The sequence below is a fragment of the Oncorhynchus nerka genome, linkage group LG27 (assembly GCF_034236695.1).
Source record: "Oncorhynchus nerka isolate Pitt River linkage group LG27, Oner_Uvic_2.0, whole genome shotgun sequence".
Lineage (NCBI taxonomy): Eukaryota > Metazoa > Chordata > Actinopteri > Salmoniformes > Salmonidae > Oncorhynchus > Oncorhynchus nerka.
In genome coordinates, this window is record NC_088422.1 from 33,601,373 (window position 1) to 33,625,154 (window position 23,782).

At 45.6% G+C, this 23,782-nt stretch overlaps 1 protein-coding gene across 8 annotated transcripts in view; it reads left to right on the plus strand.

Moving 5' to 3' along the window:
• LOC115111203 (membrane-associated phosphatidylinositol transfer protein 2-like) overlaps positions 1–23,782 on the plus strand; it is an 82,198-nt gene that overhangs the window by 48,309 nt on the left and 10,107 nt on the right. For 6 of the 8 annotated variants that reach the window (XR_010461501.1, XM_065011576.1, XM_065011575.1 and 3 more), the window contains 15 exons: positions 2,941–3,155; positions 4,042–4,163; positions 4,842–5,075; positions 5,329–5,667; positions 6,899–6,994; positions 9,947–10,051; positions 10,206–10,270; positions 14,523–14,767; positions 14,862–15,051; positions 16,826–16,945; positions 18,831–19,045; positions 19,271–19,446; positions 19,626–19,796; positions 21,962–22,114; positions 23,189–23,353. Coding sequence is in view for 7 of the 8 variants with exons in the window: in XM_065011576.1 (XP_064867648.1) it covers positions 2,941–3,155; positions 4,042–4,163; positions 4,842–5,075; positions 5,329–5,667; positions 6,899–6,994; positions 9,947–10,051; positions 10,206–10,270; positions 14,523–14,767; positions 14,862–15,051; positions 16,826–16,945; positions 18,831–19,045; positions 19,271–19,446; positions 19,626–19,796; positions 21,962–22,114; positions 23,189–23,353 (2,611 nt within the window). In the remaining variant the exon portion in view is untranslated. The remainder of the gene's footprint in view (positions 1–2,940; positions 3,156–4,041; positions 4,164–4,841; positions 5,076–5,328; positions 5,668–6,898; positions 6,995–9,946; positions 10,052–10,205; positions 10,271–14,522; positions 14,768–14,861; positions 15,052–16,825; positions 16,946–18,830; positions 19,046–19,270; positions 19,447–19,625; positions 19,797–21,961; positions 22,115–23,188; positions 23,354–23,782) is intronic. The other 2 variants (XM_065011579.1, XM_065011581.1) reach the window with 1 other exon arrangement.

Sequence of the window (23,782 nt, forward strand, 5' to 3'; positions counted from 1 at the left end):
CAAAATAGTAGACTTTATTTACTTTGAAGAACTACTAAAATAGTGATTTCTGTCAGACAGCATAGGCAGTAGCTCTATGGATATGAGATGATGACTTGGAATGAAATAATGAAGTTATAAAATGCAACAAATACAATATTTTATCAAGGTAGGCCTTCAGCAACATGAATAACTGATGGTTAAGAAGTGATAACAGTCACGGGCAGTCACTACCATCAGTGACTTTTTAAAATGTTTTTTTTCTGTGTTACAGCATTCAACCCACGTAATGCAAAGTGCATTTAATGTAAAAAAAATATATATCAAAAATACAGAAACTTACCTCAAAAAGCACAAATCACTCCGCACCAACAGATAGTTTAATGACAGACTGTCCTCTATACTTAGTCCTTCCTGAATAGCTTCATATAATGTAGCTTCCTTCCTTCCTGAATGTAATTATTTGTTACTTACTCTTTCTGTTTGGGTTTAACTCCTGGAAGCCTGTCAAAACCATGAGGAAAGACATTGAAATAGCAATGAATTGCCCCTGCCTGCATTCCCTTCCTCTTCCTTTTGCTTTGTTTCAGTTTTGTTCGAGACCCTTTATGGTTGACACACAGATCCAACCAGAACATTAGGCCTATTCCCACTGGGCACTGACGTCTGTTCAACGTCAAGTTTTTACATTTGGTTGAACTGTCAACTAATGTGAATTCTACGTCAAATCAACTAAAAGATTCACCATGTCATTGGATTAGGGTAAAAGGTTGGGTGGAAAAAAGACAATTCCCTTACGTTGATGATGTTTTGCAAGTCCAATCAGTCTTCCATGTTGATTCAACACCACCATATTCAACGTTTTAGTTGAAATGATGTAGAACCCATGTTGATTCAACCTGTTTCTGGTTAATGGGTTCCTTTTTATATTTCAATTTTAGTCATTTAGCAGACTCTCTTATCCAGAGAAAATTACAGGAGCAATTAGGGTTAGGTGCCTTACTCAAGGGCACAACAACAGATTTTTCACCTATTCGGCTTCGTACCAGAGACCTTTCGGTTACTGGCCCAGCGCTCTTAACCGTTAGGCTACCTGCCAGATTTTTTATCTTCCTGATGGTTTCTTGTGAGATGCAGAGCACCAAGAGCCAACCTCTAGCAGGAGAACAGGATTGATACTGGCCAGTGGCACACAGGCTCACAGGCCACAGGCACCTGTCAGCAGGCTAATGAAGTGCCTTGCATGTGTGGGTGTATACACACTACAGTATGTCCGTTTGTGTAAGCGTCTGGCTGTGGGCGTGTGTGTGTGCAGCTGTGCGTACATTGGCCTATACTGTATGCTTTGCGGAGTGTTTTTGAGCGTGTGTGTGTACACACTGAGTGTACAAAACATTATGAACACCTTCCTAATATTGAGTTGCATTCCACGGGGATGTTGACTCCAATGCTTACCTCAGTTGGCTGGATGTCCTTTGGGTGGTGGGCCAGTCTTGATACCCATGGAAACGCTGTTCAAAGGCACCTCAATCTTTTGTCTTGCCCAGTCAACCTCTGAATGGCACACATACTGTGGGGAGAACAAGTATTTGATACACTGCCGATTTTGCAGGTTTTCCTACTTACAAAGCATGTCAAATACTTGTTCTCCCCACTGTACATAATCCATGTCTAAATTGTCTCAAAGCTTAAAAATCCTTCTTTAATCTATCTCCTCCACTTCATCTACACTGATTTGAAGTGGATTTAATAAGTGACATCAATAAAGGATCATAGCTTTCACCTGGATTCACCTGGTTAGTCTATGTCATGGAAAGAGCAGTTTTTCAGTCAGTGTCTGTGGTGCCGTGTCTGGCTGTTGAGAGCAGGGTGGGTGGCTAATGAATGACCTGTCAGAGGTAATGAGGGCTTGAGGGTTGGACACCTCACTCACCATCTCATCTCCCCACCATACCACTGATTTACTGCCTGCGCTCCTTCACTACCCTGCTCTCCATCACTACCCTGCTCTCCATCACTACCCTGCTCTCCTTCACAATCCTGCTCTCCTTCTCCATGCCGGTAATGCTGTCTGTAATTAGTCAAATACATGTATCAGAGTTTCAAAGTGGAGAATAGAAGTGGCTCAGGCATTACATTTACATGTTGACTCTATTATTAACTCAGCCTCTCTGGAAATGTTGTACTGTAGTCCTTGCCCTTTGCTCCTCAAGTTTTCAGCGTCCTCAGCACTTGGACTCTGTTACCTAGTGTACCTTTAGCACTCCTGTTTCCCTCATGTTTACATCATGAAGCCTCTCCCTGGTGGATCTCGCTGCGTTATGTTTGAAAAGTAAAGTCATCCAACCATTTTAGTCCCCTATGACGTCTCCTTTCAGCCCCCCACTCTCCCCCTTTCTGTGGTGTACCTGGAATGTGAATATGGGAAAGGTGTTTTTCACTGAGCTGGCTGGCCAACTCTGCTGACTAAGCAGTGTAGGTCATACCTGGATGCAATGGTTATTGTCCACACATGAGTCATGACATGGTGTGTTTACAACTATCAGCTGTCTGGAACTTTACCAGCAGGGTAGAGTTTGTTCAAGCATTAGTTTTATGGCAGAAAACCTTTTGTGTGTCGCCTATGTAACAAGTGAAATAACAGACCTGGTGCTTTCTAGACCTACTAGAAACAGCCTAGAGTCTAATGAAATCCGGTACTCAAGCAACATCATGTCTTGGTGATTCACCGATTCTGTTGATGACCACATCATCTGTGTTTTTTAGATTAATAAAAACAACATTTGTAGCAGTTGAATTGTTTAGGGTTTAGGGGGATGCCACACTTGACTCGTTGTTGTCTTTCCAGCAGTGTGCTTCTCCTGACCTCCATGGTTTAACCTGATTTCAGTCCTCATTTGACCTTTTGACCTATGCTTCCTCACCTAACCCCTCACTGAAAATCTATTGTGATCTGAACAGAAAAAGAGCCGGGATGAGACCTGTGGCGAGGGCAGCGGAGTAGAGATCCTGGAGAACAAGCCGTACGATGACGGCCCAGGAGGAGTCGGCCAGTACACCCACAAGGTTTACCACATCGGCATGCACATCCCCAGCTGGTTCCGCTCCATCCTGCCCAAGGCAGCGCTCCGGGTGGAGGAGGAGTCCTGGAACGCCTACCCCTACACCCGCACAAGGTGTGAGACTACTGCCACCTACAGGAGTACCACCCTTACACCCCCACGCACACAGGCATACCACCCTTACACCCCACACAGAGAAGTACTACCCTTATACCCCTAAAGAGTCAGGGAGCCTCCCCCACTTCCACAGGAAAAGCTTAACATGTTGAGACGGCAACCCCTTCAGTACAGTATGATGAGACGGTTTCCCTTAAGCGTATACTCAACGTCAAGCCTTATCCATAATGGAGTGATTGTTTATCCAATCTGTCCCTTCAGGAAAAAACTGTTACTAAGAGCCAAATAAAGAGCCAAGCAAATCTTCCAGAGCAGTTGTCAGAACACTGCTGAGCGTGCCAACCAAGACATGGACAGTCTTCAGGTCAGCAGCTCTGCTAGCCAGCCTGTCAATAAGAGTTGATGACCCCCCCCCCCCCCCCCCCCCACAGTCTTAGTGTCTGTCTGTCTGGGGCCTGGGCAGAGCCGCAGGCGTGAGGCTGCTGAAATGAGAAGCTCCCCTTGAAAACACTGTCAAGGTACTGATAGACTGGAGCCATCTGCTGACACATTTATCAAAGCAGTGACAGCTCTGCTGCAGACGACTGAGAGATGGGCAGGGCTAGCACCTCTACACCTCGCCTGGAGCCAGAAACACAGAGAGAGAGAGTGCGGGTGAGAAAGATTGAGAGTGACAGACAGAGACAAAGACCAACAGTAGCTAACTCTTGCCATGTAGGCATATTTTGGGCCTGCCCATCATTTAACAAAGAACCCACTCAATAACAGAGACATCAAGATGTTTCCACCAGTCATTTCCCTGTGAGTATATAGTGTGTCCAGGTCAATATATTGTGGTTATTTATTACTGTGACCTCTAAGCTTGCTGTCCTTTCTCCTCCAGGTACACCTGTCCCTTTGTTGAGAAGTTCTCCATTGACATTGAGACGTACTACAAGCCAGACACAGGGAACCAGCCAGACGTCTTCAACATGTCCCCAGTCGAGAAGAGGCTAAGGACTCTGGGTAAGAACCTGTGGTGCCAGTCTGGGACAAATAGTGGGAGATTAGAAGGACACTATAGCCTCAGACCATAGTGTCCAAATTGACAGCAATGTTAGATGGCGAATTTTTTTCTCACAATGGACAACTTGCAAAATGACAGATCTATGTAATTGGTCTTGTTTTAAATAGTCATGATTAGTATTGAGGGCTTCCTGACGCATGACCCCCACAAGGGTTAGAGGGAAGCTCCTGGGCTCACACAGCAGCCAGTAGAGTAGAGGCCCACTGGTGGCCGTTTGCTACCACTGCAGCTGTTTTCCTGTTGTGGTTGGCGGCAACAGAGAGGCTGTCACGCTGCTCAGATGCTCATGGTTTGAGGGCATGCAGTGACCCAATTTACACAATTCATTGCCAGTGTTCCTGAGATGTCATGAATGACATTTTTACCCTGGTTCATCGTCAGTTGTGGACCGAAAAAAGAAAAGGTTTGTCCTAGAAATACCAAGTCCAGTGTGTACTATTAAGTGTCCTAGATTTAATTAACGTGTCAAAATAACTTGGTTGTTAAACCATTTTGTTTCGACCAACAGCCATAAACGACTGGCTATGTCATGTAGGAAAATGTGGACACCCCAACAACCCACCTGCTCATATGTACATGTTATTTTTAGCACTTGTTCACATCAGACTCTCTTGCAGACCCCATCGACATTGTCAAAGATCCCATCCCCCCACATGAGTACATGCAAGAGGAGGACCCTCGGATCTACAGGTCAGACAAGACCAAGAGAGGCCCTCTGCAGGAGGACTGGATCGAGGAGTACAACAACAACCCGGGGAAGACACCCATCATGTGTGCTTACAAACTGTGCAAGGTGGAGTTCCGCTACTGGGGCATGCAGTCCAAGATCGAGCGCTTCATCCATGATGTAGGTGCGTATGAGATGCGATTAGGCGTTGAAAGAGTACTATGAACAATACCTTAATATATCCCTTCCCCGGTGCTGGCTATATGACTGCTTGGTCCAAGAGAAGTAGTGTTCCCATACTACAGGCATGCTGCTGTTGACTAGTTTAGCTAGCAAACTTCAGCTGAAATAGTGTCAATATGTTGGAGGGGGTGGCCAGGTGGGATGCACTGATGTTTTCCAGTGCTGTCTGTCTAAAACAATCTCCCCTTCCTCAGGGCTGAGGAAGGTGATGGTGCGGGCCCACCGGCAGGCCTGGTGCTGGCAGGATGAGTGGTATGGCCTGACCATTGAGGACATCAGACAGCTGGAGCTTGAGACCCAGCTGGCCCTGGCCCAGAAGATGGCCCAGTTCAGCCAGGCAGAGGAGGCCACTGAGGCCAATGGTGCTGCTTCATCCCCAGACAAGAACCAGGAGGCCAAAGATACCATTAGCTCCTTAGAAACTGAGGTGGTCAGTGCAGGGGGCGGGGGAGACACTCTCCAAACAAAACGAGCAGGGCTCACCAAGCAGTGGTCCACCTCCTCCAGATCCTCCCGTTCATCCAAGAGAGGAGGTGAGATGTTTGAGCCCAATCATCTGCATCCGTGTGGAGATATTGGACTGTTTAACAAGCAGGTGGTGTACAGACATCATGTGTTATTGAGTATGTATCTAGGTGCTGTATCTACACAACTACTGTCCCTGCTTTATCCAGATTTTGCGTACCTGCCTGTTCAATATACAGTCTAAGGACAAACCCCTGTCCTACAGACAGTACAACCCCCATCCCCACCTTTAAGCACCAGTCAGAATCCTGCCTGCCACCTGGAGCCTCTCTCTCTGCCAGTCAGCCTCATTTCACCCCTTATTACCTAGGGCCGGGAATTGCCAGGGACCTCACGATGCAATATTATCACGATACTTCGGTGCCGGCACGATATGTAACTGTATAGACATTTTTTCCCCCATTACTACTATTATCCCCCTCTACTGCACTCTCCTGGGCTATTTATAGCAGTAGTATTGACATCACAGGCTAGAGGAGGCTGACTCTCTTCACACTGACCCTCCGCTCCACCTCTGCTGCTCCCCTCTCTGGGCTGACAGGCACAGCTGCGCTCCCTAGCCCATGAGCATCCAGCATGGGCCAGCCAGGCTTTCAAAGAGATATTTCTGTGTGCTAATTGAGTGTCAGTGTGTCTGTGTTATGTTGGACTCCACTCTTCACGCCCCCTCCTGACCACTGAGCAATTGATCTGTGATTAAGTCAAGTGTGTGTGTGTGTGTGTGCGCGCGTCAGTGGGAATATGATGCAGTTGCGTCATAAAAAACGGTGGGCCTCCCGGGTGGCGCAGCGGTCTAGGGCACTGCATCGCAGGCTCTGTCGCAGCCGGCCATGACCAGGAGGTCCGTGGAGCGACGCACAATTGGCCTAGCGTCGTCCGGGTTAGGGAGGGTTTGGCCGGTAGGGATATCCTTGTCTCATCGCGCACCAGCGACTCCTGTGGCGGGCCGGGCGCAATGCACGCTAACCAAGGTCGTCAGGTGCACGGTGTTTCCTCCAACACATTGGTGCGGCTGGCTTCCGGGTTGGATGCGCGCTGTGTTAAGAAGCAGTGCGGCTTGGTTGGGTTGTGTTTCGGAGGACGCATGGCTTTCGACCTTCGTTTCTCCCGAGCCCGTACGGGAGTTGTAGCGATGAGACAAGATAGTAACTACTAACAATTGGATACCACGAAAATGGGGTAAAATTGAATGAAAAAAAATAAATAACAGCGGTACGGTTTGTTCCCCTCTGTTTTCAGCGAGCCCATCACGCCACAGCCTCTCTGAATGGAGGATGCAGAGCATCGCACGAGACTCCGAGGACAGCTCAGAAGAGGAGTTCTTTGATGCTCACGGTAAAACCACCATTTTGATATAGACCTTTTAGAGTCCTAGAGTAGGTTACAGTAGACAACACTAGTAGTGTGTTCCATTCCCGTAACCCTACTGTTGCTTCCTCCTTTGACTCTGCATGCGTCTCTTCAACACAGATCAGTTCTTAAGCTACCCAGATACCCAGCATGCTTTTGGCCTGCGGTTGAAATAGGTGGGTGCAGCTCGACACTTCGGTTCATCTGCTGGGTGAGCCCAGGAGAGGACTCACCCCGGGTTTTGGCTTGTCCTGAAGAAGTGCTGAAATCATCACCCTCTATCTTCACCTGTTTCCCATTGACAACACTATCTCACCCTGCCGTCCTAGACACACAACACACACTTTTACGGCCTACCTATTGCATTTATCAGACCGTTCGTAAAGACTAAGTCTGTACTTCGTAAAGCTCATCACATCCACCACACATTGCCTGTTGAGAGTCAATCATCCCATCATGTCAATCCACAAAATGATGTTGTATTACCTGTAGGTGTATGGGTGGAAACATGATCAACTTAGATTTGTGTATATGACATAATAAAGTAGGAAGTAATGGAATAAGAATAATAAAGCAATGCATGTTTCCTTAGCATCAGTGTCATTTAAATAAATAGATACAATGTGGATTAAACCTGTATCAACTGTTGAAACTGTTCATGAGATGTCATGAGGTAACTGCATTGTAAATGTGCATTTAGCTGCATGTTCAAATATATATATATATATATAGCTGTATGCTTTTGGTGTTTGTGCCATTATTTATGTTCACAATGAGATGGTAGCTGTTTCTGGTGAATATAAATAGTTTCATCCCTGGATTCATCTGTTTTCCCACTAACCATCATACAGTGTGGTATGTATATACCATTATGTACACCCCAGTATGTGGCTACCGGGGGTCTTCAACTTTTCATTGGACACCTGATTGGTTCATTTCAAATCAATTAAAATGTGGAAACTAAATGCTGAAACATAATGAAATAATACTTCACTGTAACTATTTTATTATACAAGCAACCCTACTCGGTCTCTTCATGAGTTAATCCCTTAATAATGAACTCTGAAAACATTGCCATAATGAGCAAGGATTTCTAGAGCAGCAGTTTGGTGGGGTTTGTAATGTAATAGGACAGTAAGTACTGACATTGGTTCCACAGAATCTTTTCCTCATGACATTTTCCTTGTGAGCAGTACAGTAGCATATCATAAGAGCTGAGAACACCCATGCCTAGTCTCTGTATGAGTCGTTCATTAAGATTACCATGATCAGATGGTGACACGATTTATAGAGGTTACAAGGATGACAATAGCATACATACAGGCATATGCAATATGCATAAATATGTTTGTAATTAAATTAACAGAATCAAGTCTGATAGTAGGCACATAGCTGTAACATTCTGTCATCGTAGTGCCACAGTACTTACACTGTATCCATTCATGACCATTGCATGTCAGATCATGGAATGATTAAACCAATTTGACACATGAATGCTACTGCTCTGTAGCATCATTTGAATAAATTCACGCTGAAAAGTGTTTGAGCGTACTCCGATAAATGCTCCCGCTCATATAGCAGCTTTTATACTGCTCAGCGTCTTTACCTGGACTGAGCTTCTCCCTGATCTGTGCAACTGAGGACCAGCAAAACATTGTTTTGGAGGTTTGAGTGGCGACCTTTTGATAAAGCAGACGTGCATAGGCTACAGGTTGTGTAATGTGATTTCACTGAAAGATCCCAGTGGCTTGGTGATTTGATTGAGCAGACTATGCTATTTCAAACTACTATGGTTTCTAAAGGAACACATCTAATTCAGGGTAGTAATTACTTTATCAGTATTATTTTTTTATCTACAATGATTGGCCACATGGCCACATAATATCCTATGGTAGAGATCAGGGTGTACTGTATGTTTGTATCTATCTGTACTCAACCAGTACACAGAAGCCCCTTTCACATTTGTGAACATATAAATGTCTCAAAAGTTCCGTGTTCCTTGTCACAGAATGTTTGAGAATGATCTGTGACTCGTCACCTGTGACCAGTTTTTCAAATGTTATCTGGATTTCGCCTCTAGGGTAGGATTAAATGCATAGAAATATAATGAAAAGAAAGGATGAATCATTGACTTGAATGGGGACACCCCCGTTCTATTCATTCTATTTCTATGCATTTAATCCTATCTGATAGGCCAAATCCAGATAATTTTGAAGAACAGAGCCCTAAATATCAGTGGTGTAAAGTACTTAAGTAGTACTTTAAAGTAATTTTACTTAAGTACTATGTTTTGGGGGGTGTCTGTACTTTACTATTTATATTTTTTACAACTTTTACTTCACTACATTCCTAAAGAAAATATTGTACTTTTTACTCCATACATTTCCCTGCAACCCAAAGTGGTCGTTACATTTTGAATGCTTAGCAAGACAGGAAAATTGTGAAATTCACGCACTTACCAGGAGAACACGTGGTCATCCCTACTGCCTGCCTATGTTCTGGTGGACTCACAAACACAAATGCATCTTTTGTAAATCATGTCTGAGTGTTGGAGTGTGGCCCTGGCTATCCATACATTTTTTAAACAAGAAAATGGTGCAGTCAGCTTTGCTTTATATAAGGAATTTGAAATTATTTATACTTTTAGTTTTGATACTTAAGTGTATTTTAGCATTTACATTTACTTTTGATACTTATATTTAAAACCAAATACTTTAAAACTTTTACTCAAGTAGTACTTTACTGGGTGAATCACTTTTACTTGAGTAACTTTCTATTAAGGTATCTTTTACTTTTACTCAAATATGGAAATTGGGTGCTTTTTCCACCACTGCTGAATATATTGTAGATGGGATAAAATGGCACATTGACTTGACAGGTGTTATACTTGGTAATATGGACACCTGGTAAAACAAATCCTGTCCCTTCTCCCCACAGAGGACTTGTCAGATGATGAACAGGTTTTCCCCAAGGAGATCGCCAAGTGGAACTCCAATGACCTCATGGACAAGATTGAGGCGGCTGACGCAGAAGACAACCCTGGTATGGAGACGAACCCTATGTGTTGTATTATGGGAGATAGGCGAGACAGAGGAGATGGAGTTTGTGTCAGTGTCTTTTTTTTACCGACAGTGTTCTATTACTCTGATTCTCGACGTTAAAGTGTGTCTCTGGATGTTTCTGGATGTTTCTGCAGGAGAGCTGTACAAGGATATGGCAGGGGACTATGAGAGGGCAGCCAGCGAGGAGAGACTAGATGAGGTAGGTACTTGGGAGGGTGAAGGGCTTTTCAACTGAACATTGGTATACCAACAACACCATGACAGCCAGACCCAAAATTCGTAACATGTTACGTACAGTTGAAGTCGGAAGTTTACATACACCTTAGCCAAATACATTTAAACTCAATTTTTCACAATTCCTGACATTTAATCCTAGTAAAAATTCCCTGTCAGTTAGAATCACCACTTTTATTTTAAGAAAGTGAAATGTCAGAATAATAGAGTGATTTATTTCAGCTTTTATTTCTTTCAGCACATTCCCAGTGGGTCAGAAGTTTACATACACTCAATTAGTATTTAGTAGCATTGCCTTTAAATTGTTTAACTTGGGTAAAACATTTCAGGTAGCCTTCCACAAGCTTCCCACAATAAGTTGGGTGAATTTTTTGCCCATTCCTCCTGACAGAGCTTGTGTAACTGAGTCAGGTTTGTAGGCCTTCTTGCTCTCACACGCTTTTTCAGGTCTGCCCACACATTTTCTATAGGATTGAGTTCAGGGCTTTGTGATGGACACTCCAATACCTTGACTTTGTTGTCCTTAAGCCATTTTGCCACAACTTTGGACGTATGCTTGGGGTCATTGTCCATTTGGAAGACACATTTGCTACCAAGCTTTAACTTCCTGACTGATGTCTTGAGATGTTGCTTCAATATATCTACCTAATTTTCCTCCTCGTGATGCCATCTATTTTAAGATGTGCACCAGTGCCTCCTGCAGCAAAGCACCCCCACAACATGATGCTGCGACCCCCGTGCTTCAAGGTTGGGATGGTGTTCTTCACTTGCAAGCCTCCCCCTTTTTCCTCCAAACATGACGATGGTCATTATGACCAAACAGTTCTATTTTTGTTTCATCAGACCAGAGGACATTTCTCCAAAAAGTACGATCTTTGTCCCCATGTGCAGTTGCAAACCATAATCTGTCTTTTTTATGGTGGTTTTGGAGCAGTGGCTTCTTCCTTGCTGAGCGACCTTTCAGGTTATGTCGATTAAAGGAATCATTTTACTGTGGCTATAGATACTATTGTACCTGTTTCCTCCAGCATCTTCACATGGTCCTTTGCTGTTGTTCTGGGATTGATTTGCACTTTTCGCACCAAAGTACGTTCATCTCTCGGAGACAGAAGGGTTCTCCTTCCTGAGTGGTATTTTTTATTTTTTAAATTTTATTTCACCTTTATTTAACCAGGTAGGCAAGTTGAGAACAAATTCTCATTTACAATTGCGACCTGGCCAAGATAAAGCAAAGCAGTTCGACACATACAACGACACAGAGTTACACATGGAGTAAAACAAACATACAGTCAATAATACAGTATAAACAAGTCTATATACGATGTGAGCAAATGAGGTGAGAAGGGAGGTAAAGGCAAAAAAAGGCCATGGTGGCAAAGTAAATACAATATAGCAAGTAAAACACTGGAATGGTAGATTTGCAATGGAAGAATGTGCAAAGTAGAAATAAAAATAATGGGGTGCAAAGGAGCAAAATAAATAAATAAATGAAATACAGTTGGGAAAGAGGTAGTTGTTTGGGCTAAATTATAGGTGGGCTATGTACAGGTGCAGTAATCTGTGAGCTGCTCTGACAGTTGGTGCTTAAAGCTAGTGAGAGAGATAAGTGTTTCCAGTTTCAGAGATTTTTGTAGTTCGTTCCAGTCATTGGCAGAAGAGAACTGGAAGGCGAGGCGGCCAAAGAAAGAATTGGTTTTGGGGGTGACTAGAGAGATATACCTGCTGGAGCGTGTGCTACAGGTGGGAGATGCTATGGTGACCAGCGAGCTGAGATAAGGGGGGACTTTACCTAGCAGGGTCTTGTAGATGATATGGAGCCAGTGGGTTTGGCGACGAGTATGAAGCGAGGGCCAGCCAACGAGAGCGTACAGGTCGCAATGGTGGGTAGTGTATATGGGGCTTTGGTGACAAAACGGATTGCACTGTGATAGACTGCATCCAATTTGTTGAGTAGGGTATTGGAGGCTATTTTGTAAATGACATCGCCAAAGTCGAGGAAAGGTAGGATGGTCAGTTTTACAAGGGTATGTTTGGCAGCATGAGTGAAGGATGCTTTGTTGTGAAATAGGAAGCCAATTCTAGATTTAACTTTGGACTGGAGATGTTTGATATGGGTCTGGAAGGAGAGTTTACAGTCCACGTATTCTAAGTCAGAGCCGTCCAGAGTAGTGATGTTGGACAGGCGGGTAGGTGCAGGTAGCGATCGGTTGAAGAGCATGCATTTAGTTTTACTTTTATTTAAGAGCAATTGGAGGCCACGGAAGGAGAGTTGTATGGCATTGAAGCTTGCCTGGAGGGTTGTTAACACAGTGTCCAAAGAAGGGCCAGAAGTATACAGAATGGTGTCGTCTGCGTAGAGGTGGATCAGAGACTCACCAGCAGCAAGAGCGACCTCATTGATGTATACAGAGAAGAGAGTCGGTTCAAGAATTGAACCCTGTGGCACCCCCATAGAGACTGCCAGAGGTCCGGACAGCAGACCCTCCGATTTGACACACTGAACTCTATCAGAGAAGTAGTTGGTGAACCAGGCGAGGCAATCATTTGAGAAACCAAGGCTGTCGAGTCTGCCGATGAGGATGTGGTGATTGACAGAGTCGAAGGCTCTGAGTATGAAGGCTGCGTGGTCCCATGGTGTTTATACTTGCGTACTATTGTTTATACAGATGAACGTGGTACTTTCAGGCATTTGGAAATTGCTCCCAGACTTGTGGAGGTCGACAATTTTTTTTTCCTGAGGTCTTGGATGATTTCTTTTGATTTTCCGATTATGTCAAACAAAGAGGCACTGAGTTTGAACGTAGGCCTTGAAATACATCCACAGGTACACCTCCAATTGACTCAAATGATGTCAATTAGCCTATCAGAAGCTTCTAAAGCCATGACATCATTTTCTGGTATTTTCCAAGCTGTTAAAAGGCACAGTCAACTTAGTGTATGTAAACTTCTGAACCACTGGAGTTGTGATACAGTGAATTATAAGTGAAATAATCTGTCTGTAAACAATTATTGGAAAAATGACTTGTGTCATGCACAAAGTAGATGTCCTAACAGACTTGCCAAAACTATAGTTTGTTAACAAAAAATGTGTGGAGTGGTTGAAAAACGAGTTTGAATGACTCAAACCTAATTGTATGTAAACTTCCGACTTCAACTGTAGATGCGGTCTGGCTGAGATCATATTCAGACAAAATATCAACATTAAACATGCAGGAAGTATGAGCTCAAGGGAAACTTAAATCCCAGTCACCCAGCCACTAAAGCGCTCAGGCCTAACAGTAGGTGTTGAAGTGAATATTCTGTGTAGGGCTTTAGTGGTGGCAGTCAGAGAGAGGTGGACTCCTTCAAGCACTCTCTGCCCTCTTGTGTTCAGATGCGTGGCTCTGTTAGCAGCCAAGCCTATAGCTCTACCATTCCCACCATCACCGTAACCAAGCACCAGTCAGTAAGTAAACTTCCTGTCCCATTGCATTATGGGCCAGAGTAGATCCACAGACACCCTAACAGACCCAGTAGTAACTGCCCTGCTCCTGTCTTTTCCCTAGCCCACCCCCTCTACTCCTCAAACCCCCTATCCCTTATGAAATATTCTCTGAACTGTAGCCGTGCCGTGGAGTGTATTGTGTACAGCCTCTGTGAAAAATGTGAGTTTTTGAACACACAAAAACTTCACATTTACATTTTCCCTTTTTATGTGAGTGTGGTTTTGTATTTGTATACAAATGTGTCTCTGCCCTTGGTTTTTCTTGTTGTTGTAGTGGTTGGCTAAAGTTGGAAGCGTTTGCAGTGTGACCAGCTGGGGTGTAGGTTGGTCAGCGTCTCTTAATGATGCTCTGAGTGTGAAGAGGAAAGCTGGACAGGCATGCTGTTGCTGGATAGGGTGTAGTTATCACAAACTGTATACGCTTCCTGAGTTTCATATCTGAAGGAAGTGGAAGTGCAAACTGAACACACAATGAGATGTTTCGCTATATACTAAAGAGGTGTGTGCAACCACAAAGCCTTGTTATTGTCTCAGTGTGGTTTTGTGAGCAAGTCCAGAAGCATGTTGTCAGTGGTCATGATACTTTAGTAGTCAAGCCAGAAGCATGGTTCTATGGGTGAATGGCTTCATTTCCCTTGAGTTTAACAGATCTCTCTAATGTCCCTCATCCTGCCTTTTCTCTTTACCTCCCATTCCCTCCATCCATTCCCCCTCCTTTCCTCCCCCATAATAGGACCTGTCCTCCCAGGAATGTCTGCAGCCTTCTAAGATTCATGTGCTGATCCTGGTGTTACATGGGGGCAACATCCTGGACACGGGCGGAGGGGACCAGACCAGTAAGCAAGGCGACATCAACACTATCAGCACGGCCTTTGACGCAGTGATGCGCGTGCACTATCCCACTGCGCTGGGCCGCATCGCCATCCGTCTGGTTCCCTGTCCCGCCATCTGCGCTGAGGCCTTCTCCCTGGTGACCAAGTGAGGGACACACACTCTACACAACCGTAGATATTGTGTACACAACCTACTACTAATTACTAACCTTCCCCTGTGTGTGTATCCCTGGCTTCAGTCTCAGCCCATACAGTTATGATGAGAGCTGTCTGTCTAGCAGTCAGGACCACATCCCCCTGGCTGCCCTGCCTCTGCTGGCCACCTCCGCCCCCCAGTACCAGGAGGCTGTGGCCACCGTCATCATGAGAGCCAACCAGGTGTACAATGACTTCATCAGGTCCCTGAACGGGGCAACCTTCTCTGGCCAGGTGAGGAGCTGCTACTGACCTGTCAGCCTCTCCATTAATATGGGCCTGTCAACCTCTCCGTTGATACGGGCCTGTCAGCCTCTCCGTTGATACGGGCCTGTCAGCCTCTCCGTTAATACGGGCCTGTCAGCCCCTTTGTTAATACGGGCCTGTCAGCCTTTCCGTTGATACGGGCCTGTCAGCCTCTCCGTTAATACGGGCCTGTCAGCCTCTCCGTTGATACGGGCCTGTCAGCCCCTTTGTTAATACGGGCCTGTCAGCCTCTCCGTTAATACGGGCCTGTCAGCCTCTCCGTTGATACGGGCCTGTCAGCCTCTCCGTTGATACGGGCCTGTCAGCCTCTCCGTTGATACGGGCCTGACAGCCCTTTTGTTAATACGGGCCTGTCAGCCTCTCCGTTGATACGGGCCTGTCAGCCCCTTTGTTAATACGGGCCTGTCAGCCTCTCCGTTGATACGGGCCTGTCAGCCCCTCCGTTGATACGGGCCAGTCAGCCCCTTTGTTAATACGGGCCTGTCAGCCTCTCCGTTGATATGGGCCTGTCAGCCCCTTTGTTAATACGGGCCTGTCAGCCTCTCCGTTGATACGGGCCTGTCAGCCTCTCCGTTAATACGGGCCTGTCAGCCTCTCCGTTGATACGGGCCTGTCAGCCTCTCCGTTAATACGGGCCTGTCAGCCTCTCCGTTGATACGGGCCTGTCAGCCTCTCCGTTGATACGGGCCTGTCAGCCTCTCCGTTGATACGGGCCTGACAGCCCTTTTGTTAATACGGGCCTGTCAGCCTCTCCGTTGATACGGGCCTGTCAGCCTCTCCGTTGATACGGGCCTGTCAGCCTCTCCGTTGATACGGGCCTGTCAGCCTCTCCGTTGATACGGGCCTGTCAGCCTCTCCGTTGATACGGGCCTGTCAGCCTCTCCGTTGATACGGGCCTGTCAGCCTCTCCGTTGATACGGGCCTGTCAGCCTCTCCGTTGATACGGGCCTGTCAGCCTCTCCGTTGATACGGGCCTGTCAGCCCCTTTGTTAATACGGGCCTGTCAGCCTCTCCGTTGATACGGGCCTGTCAGCCCCTTTGTTAATACGGGCCTGTCAGCCCCTCCGTTGATACGGGCCTGTCAGCCCCTCCGTTGATACGGGCCAGTCAGCCCCTCCGTTGATACGGGCCAGTCAGCCTCTCCGTTGATACGGGCCTGTCAGCCTCTCCGTTGATACGGGCCTGTCAGCCTCTCCGTTGATACGGGCCTGTCAGCCTCTCCGTTGATACGGGCCTGTCAGCCTCTCCGTTGATACGGGCCTGTCAGCCTCTCCGTTGATACGGGCCTGTCAGCCTCTCCGTTGATACGGGCCTGTCAGCCTCTCTGTTGATACAGGCATGGCCTGCTCTTTATTTGGAGCTCTAAAATGGCAAGAGCATGTTCGCAAGTCAAAGAGTAGATTTCTTATGAAAAACATCATTTGGATTTGAATCCTTTCAGCACCAAATGAATTATGTGGGTGTTTTCTGTTTCTGAATTATGTGGATGTTTTCTGACACTAGCATTCAATATTTGTCACAAGTTGAATTTAGTATACATTTTTCTAACAAATTGTCAGAGGCTCACATTATTTGACAGATTATTTTTACTTATGTGGGCCTGCAAATGTGTGGGTGTGTTTTGATTATGTGGTTATTACAGCTGATTATTTTAAAAGGGGTTGGAAGCCATTATCTGCATCCTGTTGGATATCTAATGACCTGATCTGTTTTAGTAAATTGACCTGTGACCTCTGTGTAGGTGTGCCTGATTGGGGACTGTGTGGGAGGGATCCTGGGGTTTGACGCATTGTGCAGCAGCAACCAAACTATTGGTGACAGCCAGAACAGCAGCCGCAGGGGCAGTGTAATCAGCGTACAGGTAAGACCTAAACCTTGATGCTTATTTACTCTCTCTGTTCCTAAGCTTTACATCGTTACCCATACTCCAAATCACAGACACTCACTCACTCACCTAGTAGCTCGGAATAAAAGTTACAGTGCCTTGCGAAAGTATTCGGCCCCCTTGAACTTTGCGACCTTTTGCCACATTTCAGGCTTCAAACATAAAGATATAAAACTGTATTTTTTTGTGAAGAATCAACAAGTGGGACACAATCATGAAGTGGAATAACATTTATTGGATATTTCAAACTTTTTTAACAAATCAAAAACTGAAAAATTGGGCGTGCAAAATTATTCAGCCCTTTTACTTTCAGTGCAGCAAACTCTCTCCAGAAGTTCAGTGAGGATCTCTGAATGATCCAATGTTGACCTAAATGACTAATGATGATAAATACAATCCACCTGTGTGTAATCAAGTCTCCGTATAAATGCACCTGCACTGTGATAGTCTCAGAGGTCCGTTAAAAGCGCAGAGAGCATCATGAAGAACAAGGAACACACCAGGCAGGTCCGAGATACTGTTGTGAAGAAGTTTAAAGCCGGATTTGGATACAAAAAGATTTCCCAAGCTTTAAACATCCCAAGGAGCACTGTGCAAGCGATAATATTGAAATGGAAGGAGTATCAGACCACTGCAAATCTACCAAGACCTGGCCGTCCCTCTAAACTTTCAGCTCATACAAGGAGAAGACTGATCAGAGATGCAGCCAAGAGGCCCATGATCACTGGATGAACTGCAGAGATCTACAGCTGAGGTGGGACACTCTGTCCATAGGACAACAATCGGTCGTATATTGCACAAATCTGGCCTTTATGGAAGAGTGGCAAGAAGAAAGCCATTTCTTAAAGATATCCATAAAAAGTGTCGTTTAAAGTTTGCCACAAGCCACCTGGGAGACACACCAAACATGTGGAAGAAGGTGCTCTGGTCAGATGAAACCAAAATTGAACTTTTTGGCAACAATGCAAAACGTTATGTTTGGCGTAAAAGCAACACAGCTCATCACCCTGAACACACCATCCCCACTGTCAAACATGGTGGTGGCAGCATCATGGTTTGGGCCTGCTTTTCTTCAGCAGGGACAGGGAAGATGGTTAAAATTGATGGGAAGATGGATGGAGCCAAATACAGGACCATTCTGGAAGAAAACCTGATGGAGTCTGCAAAAGACCTGAGACTGGGACGGAGATTTGTCTTCCAACAAGACAATGATCCAAAACATAAAGCAAAATCTACAATGGAATGGTTCAAAAATAAACATATCCAGGTGTTAGAATGGCCAAGTCAAAGTCCAGACCTGAATCCAATCGAGAATCTGTGGAAAGAACTGAAAACTGCTGTTCACAAATGCTCTCCATCCAACCTCACTGAGCTCGAGCTGTTTTGCAAGGAGGAATGGGAAAAAATGTCAGTCTCTCGATGTGCAAAACTGATAGAGACATACCCCAAGCGACTTACAGCTGTAATCTCAGCAAAAGGTGGCGCTACAAAGTATTAACTTAAGGGGGCTGAATAATTTTGCACGCCCAATTTTTCAGTTTTTGATTTGTTAAAAAAGTTTGAAATATCCAATAAATGTCATTCCACTTCATGATTGTGTCCCACTTGTTGTTGATTCTTCACAAAAAAATACAGTTTTATATCTTTATGTTTAAAGCCTGAAATGTGGCAAAAGGTCGCAAAGTTCAAGGGGGCCGAATACTTTCGCAAGGCACTGTACAACACTCTACTATTTCACCACCACATTTCTCCGCTGAGAAGGACACTTATCCAGCGTCCAACCTAGGTCTGGTGCCGTTTGCATGTCAGTCAAGTTCAGCATACATTCCCCATCCTCTGCCCCCCCCATCCCTCCCTGCAGGACCAGGACCTCCTCTCCCCAGGCATCATCATAAACAGTGGGCATGGCTCTGCCTCTCCCACTCTGGAGGGCAGCCGCCACCTGAGCCTCAGCAACATCGACATCCCCCGCTCAGGAGGACCAGACGACTCCAAGAGACAGCAGCCGCGCAAAAGGAGTGGCGACTCCACATACGAGCTGGACACCATCAAACACCACCAGGCCTTCCTGACGAGGTGTGACAGGATCTATGTTACTACAGTTACATGACATCATTGATGTAGCTGATGGATAATAGTTCATGTCACTGTACTGAGAAGGGTATGGCTGTGCATGTGATATTGTAGAGTCATGGGTTGCTGTAATCTTTTACCGACATTGATCTGTGTTTGTGTGTGTATACATGTGTATGTGCTTCCCTCTTTCTGACTCTGGCTGTTTGTCTATTGTTTTCCCCTCAGCCTCCACTCCAGTGTCCTGCGGACTGACCCGTGCTCCCGCAGGTCCAGCAGCAGCACCTTCCAGGATGCAGGCTGTCTGGGGAGGTTTGACTTTGAGGTGGCAGACTTCTTCCTCTTCGGCTCTCCTCTGGGCCTTGTCCTTGCCCTGAGGAAGACTGTCATTCCTGTGCTGGATGGTAATCCCACCTAAACAGAGGGAAAATGAATAAAGTGCTTTAAAAATGTGTTATTTTAATATGTGAAAATTTTTGTGCTATGAATCGGGAAGTGAAAACCAAGGAGGTACTATGGGTTCTTATCTCCTTGAAACCCTCTTCTCCTTCTCTTATGCCTGTCAACGTTTGTCTCCCCTTAGTGGCCCAGCTGCGCCCAGCTTGCCAGCAGGTCTACAACCTGTTCCATCCAGCCGACCCCTCGGCCTCGCGCCTGGAGCCCCTCCTGGAGAAGAAGTTCCACCTCCTGCCCCCCTTCAACGTACCCCGCTACACACGCTTCCCCCTGGGGGACGGCAACTCCGCTCTACTGGGTGAGCACACTGGAATGAGAGCTGGAAGAGTTCACTCACACACAAGCCAGCACCTGTATGAGCATATATCTGTTGTGGAAATATATGCAAACAAAAAATGTACTCATTTGTTACATTCATTGGTTATATAGCCCTTGTTTTGATTAACCATTGGAGACTCTGTGGGATGTAGCAGAGTGTGTAGAAACTGACAAATGTGATGGATTATGTTGTTTGTTTTTTTACTTTTTTGACTCTCCCACACGTACAGGGAATGTCTCCGAGACCTATTGCCAGTGGTCTGTTGATTGCTATAGAGAGAGGCACCGAAAATGGCTTCAAGTTGAGAAAAATGAAGAAATAAAATGGCCGAACTCTATGCAGTGCATTCAGAAAGTATTCAGACCCCTTCCCTTTTACGTTACAGCTTTATTCTAAAATGGGGAGAAGGGCCTTGGTCAGGGAGGGAACCTGATGGTCACTCTGACAGAGCTCTAGAGTTCCTCTGTGGAGATGAGAGTACCTTCCAGAAGGACAAGAATCTCTGCAGCACTCCACCAATCAGGCCTTTAAGGTAGAGTAGCCAGACGGAAGCCACTCCTCAGTTAAATGCACACAAAAGCCCGATTGGAGTTTTCCAAAAGGCACCTAAAGGCCTCTCAGACCATTAGAAACAATATTCTCTGGTCTGATGAAACCAAGATTGAGCTCTTTAACCTGAATACCAAGCGTTAACATCTGGAGGAAACCTGGCACCATCCCCACTGTGATGCATGGTGGTGACAGCATCATGCTGTGGGGATGTTTTCCAGTGGCAGGGACTGGGACACTAGTCTGGATCGAGGGAAAGATGAACAGAGCAAAGTACAGAGAGAGAGAACCTGCTCCAGAGTGCTCATGACCTCAAACTGGGTCGACGGTTCACCTTCAAACAGGACAACGACCCTAAGCACACAGCCAAGGCAACGCAGGAGTGGCTTTGGGACAAGTCTCTGCATGTCAACAGGTGAAACTTACAGGTGATACAACAGGTGAAATGCTTACTTTACAAGCCCTTAACCAACAATGCAGTTTTAAGAAAATACAATAAATAAATAAAAAATAAACAAAGAGATAAGTATAACAAATAAAGGAACAGCAGTAAAGAACAATAGCAGGGCTATATACAGGGGGTACCAGTACAGAGCCAATGTGCAGGGGGGCACCGGTGTCGAGGTAATTGAGGTAATATGTACATGTAGGTGGTGTTATTAAAGTGATTATGCATAGATAATAACAGAGAATAGCAGCAGCGTTCCCGGGGGAGGCACAATGCAAATAGTCTGGGTAGCCATTTGATTAGCTGTTCAGGAGTCTTATGGCCAAATATTTTCAGTCTCCAGAGGGAGAATAGGTTTTGTCGTGCCCTCTTCACGACTGTCTTGGTGTGCTTGGACCATGTTAGTTTGTTGGTGATGTGGACACCAAGGAACTTGAAGCTCTCAACCTGCTCCACTACAGCCCTGTCGATGAGAATGGGGGGGCGTGCTCGGTCCTCCTTTTCCTGTAGTCCACAATCATCTCCTTTGTCTTGATAAAGCTGTGCAAAGCTTGTAGTGTCATACCCAAGAAGACCCGGGGCTGTAATCACTGCCAAAGGTGCTTCAACACAGTACAGAGTAAAGGGTCTGAATACTTATGTAAATGTGATATTTCAGTATTTTATTTTTAATACATTTTGCAAAACTGTCAAAAAAACATGTATCATTATGGGGTATTGTGTGTAGATTGATGAGGGGGAAAAACGATTTCATCAATTTTAGAATAAGGCTGTAACGTAACAAAATGTGGAAAAACTCAAGGGCTCTGAATACTCCAAATGCACAGTATACTGTATATGACTTTGGTTAGAACCAACAGAGTCTGAATTAGAATCCAAGAACAGCGTCATCCTGCTCCCCTTAGCTCTACTACAACCTGTTGTTGCCTTAGTTACTCCTACTGCAGTATTTCCTGTAGCTCTAAGGGCTTGACTCGCAAATCCTGTTTCACATTTCTGTTGTTCTTGTTATTGTTTCATGTTTTCTGTGTCTTCATTGTCTTCCTTTCCCCTCTCTCGACCTCCTGCCCCCATCTCTGAAAAAACCTACCCCCTTACCCTGAAAACCCTGCCCCCTACCCTCTGATCCCCCCACCTCCCCCTTTAGTGGAGACAGTCCAGAGCAACCCTCAGCTCCTGCTCGATAGTGGGACCCCCCTCTCTTTCCGCTGTCAGGAACCTATCAGCGAGACCTGCTTCCCTGTGCCCGTGCTAAACTGGCAGGAGGGCTCCCTCAAGGCCACACCTGCTGTTCTAGAGTGTGTGTAGCCTCTCCTCTTCACTTGCATCCCCCGATGTCTCTCACTCTGTGTCGTACGTGTCTTTTTGTGTTAGTTGCACCCTCTTTCCACACTGACTTTGTCTGTGTGTATTTTTTCACACCCTTACCAATACTGGTGTATTAGAATGCTTTGGGAATGTTACCCCACTCAAGAGTTGGGGTCACATTACTGGCTGTTCCAGGTCAATCATGTCCTATATGAGCCCTCGTTCTGCAGGATTCAGTCCATTGCCTTTATTATAGCTCATTAGCATGGCCCTCAGAATCTCTAAACATTTTTATGATTTACAGAGACTGCAATGGGTTCCACCGTGAATGAAACCTTGACCTGGAAGAGTCTGTCCTTGTTTTGCTGTGTTTCGCTAATGCCATAAATGATTTATGTCCTTTGTAATGGTATGAAAATAGCGTGCCACTTCCTGCACTCGTTGTTGTGATGTGGTTTCTTTGCTGCCGCAGCATCTCCTCAGCATCATATACAAGAGTTGGGGATTGTGTTTTAAGGTGGTAGGCAAAGGTCTCCATATAAACCATAACTGTCTTCTGGTAGATTTTGCCAAATCTGAGGCTTGGAAGCTAAACGGACTGTGTTGCTCAGATGTCGGCTTGAATCATGGAACCCTGCCCCTTGCATTGTAATTGTGTATCCTTGTGTTTTTCTGCTTGTGATGGTGGTGAATATAGTATCTCCTGACTTTTTGTTACAACATGTTGATTAGCTTCACATACTAAATGAGACTGTTACCACTTTAGTTATACATGGTAATAATAATCCAGCTAATCATTTGACAGATATTAAAGTCTTTGAGGCATAGTGCTGTGACAACCAATGGAGTAACATCTCACTTTTAACATGCTGTTGTATTAATCAGTCCACTATCTGATCACTCACTGATTGTCCACGAAATCTGATGTTGGCACCTGCTGGTTTCTGAAACCATGTCCATCACATTTCTTGGTTGCAACCCCCTCCTTCTCATCCTGTTCCCTCGCTGTTCATCCTCCTCTTGTCTTGTCTATGTCTAATGGGATCTCCTTGTTTCGACTCAATAGCGGATGTTGTTCAGTCTCATGGTGGTGTCTTCATGGACAGTTCGTACCCCTCCTCCCCCGTTACGGGCCCCCACTGCCGGGGCCTGCGCAGGGCCAGTGAGGTCAGCATTGCCAGCCAGGTTTCAGGAATGGCAGACAGTTACACTGCCACCAACATAGCCAACAGTAAGTGTTCTCGTTACCACAAGTATCTCTCTCTCAACTCCTCTTTCAGTCAATCTCTTCTCTCTCCTTAGTTCGACCCCCTCTTTTCTTTTCTGTCCTGTTCTATCTTCCTCTTCCTACTCCACCGCACTCCTTCAATCTCCTCTCAATCTTTTCTCTCTCGCTCATTCTAACCGTCCTTACTCAGACTGCACACATCACTCAGTGCACCGGATCCCGAGCGGCTCTGTAGGGACCCAGTTGTGCCTGCAATTCACGGAATAACCACATAGTTACCTGCTAGCTAGCGCCAACACATTATGACACCTGTGATGGATTGCACTGCTCTTAGCCCCTTCATCATAGAGGGAGCAAACAGTGGACGTTGTCCATTGTTCAAATACAATGTGCCAGAAGATTATCACTCTACTACTAAAGAAACCAAAGCTC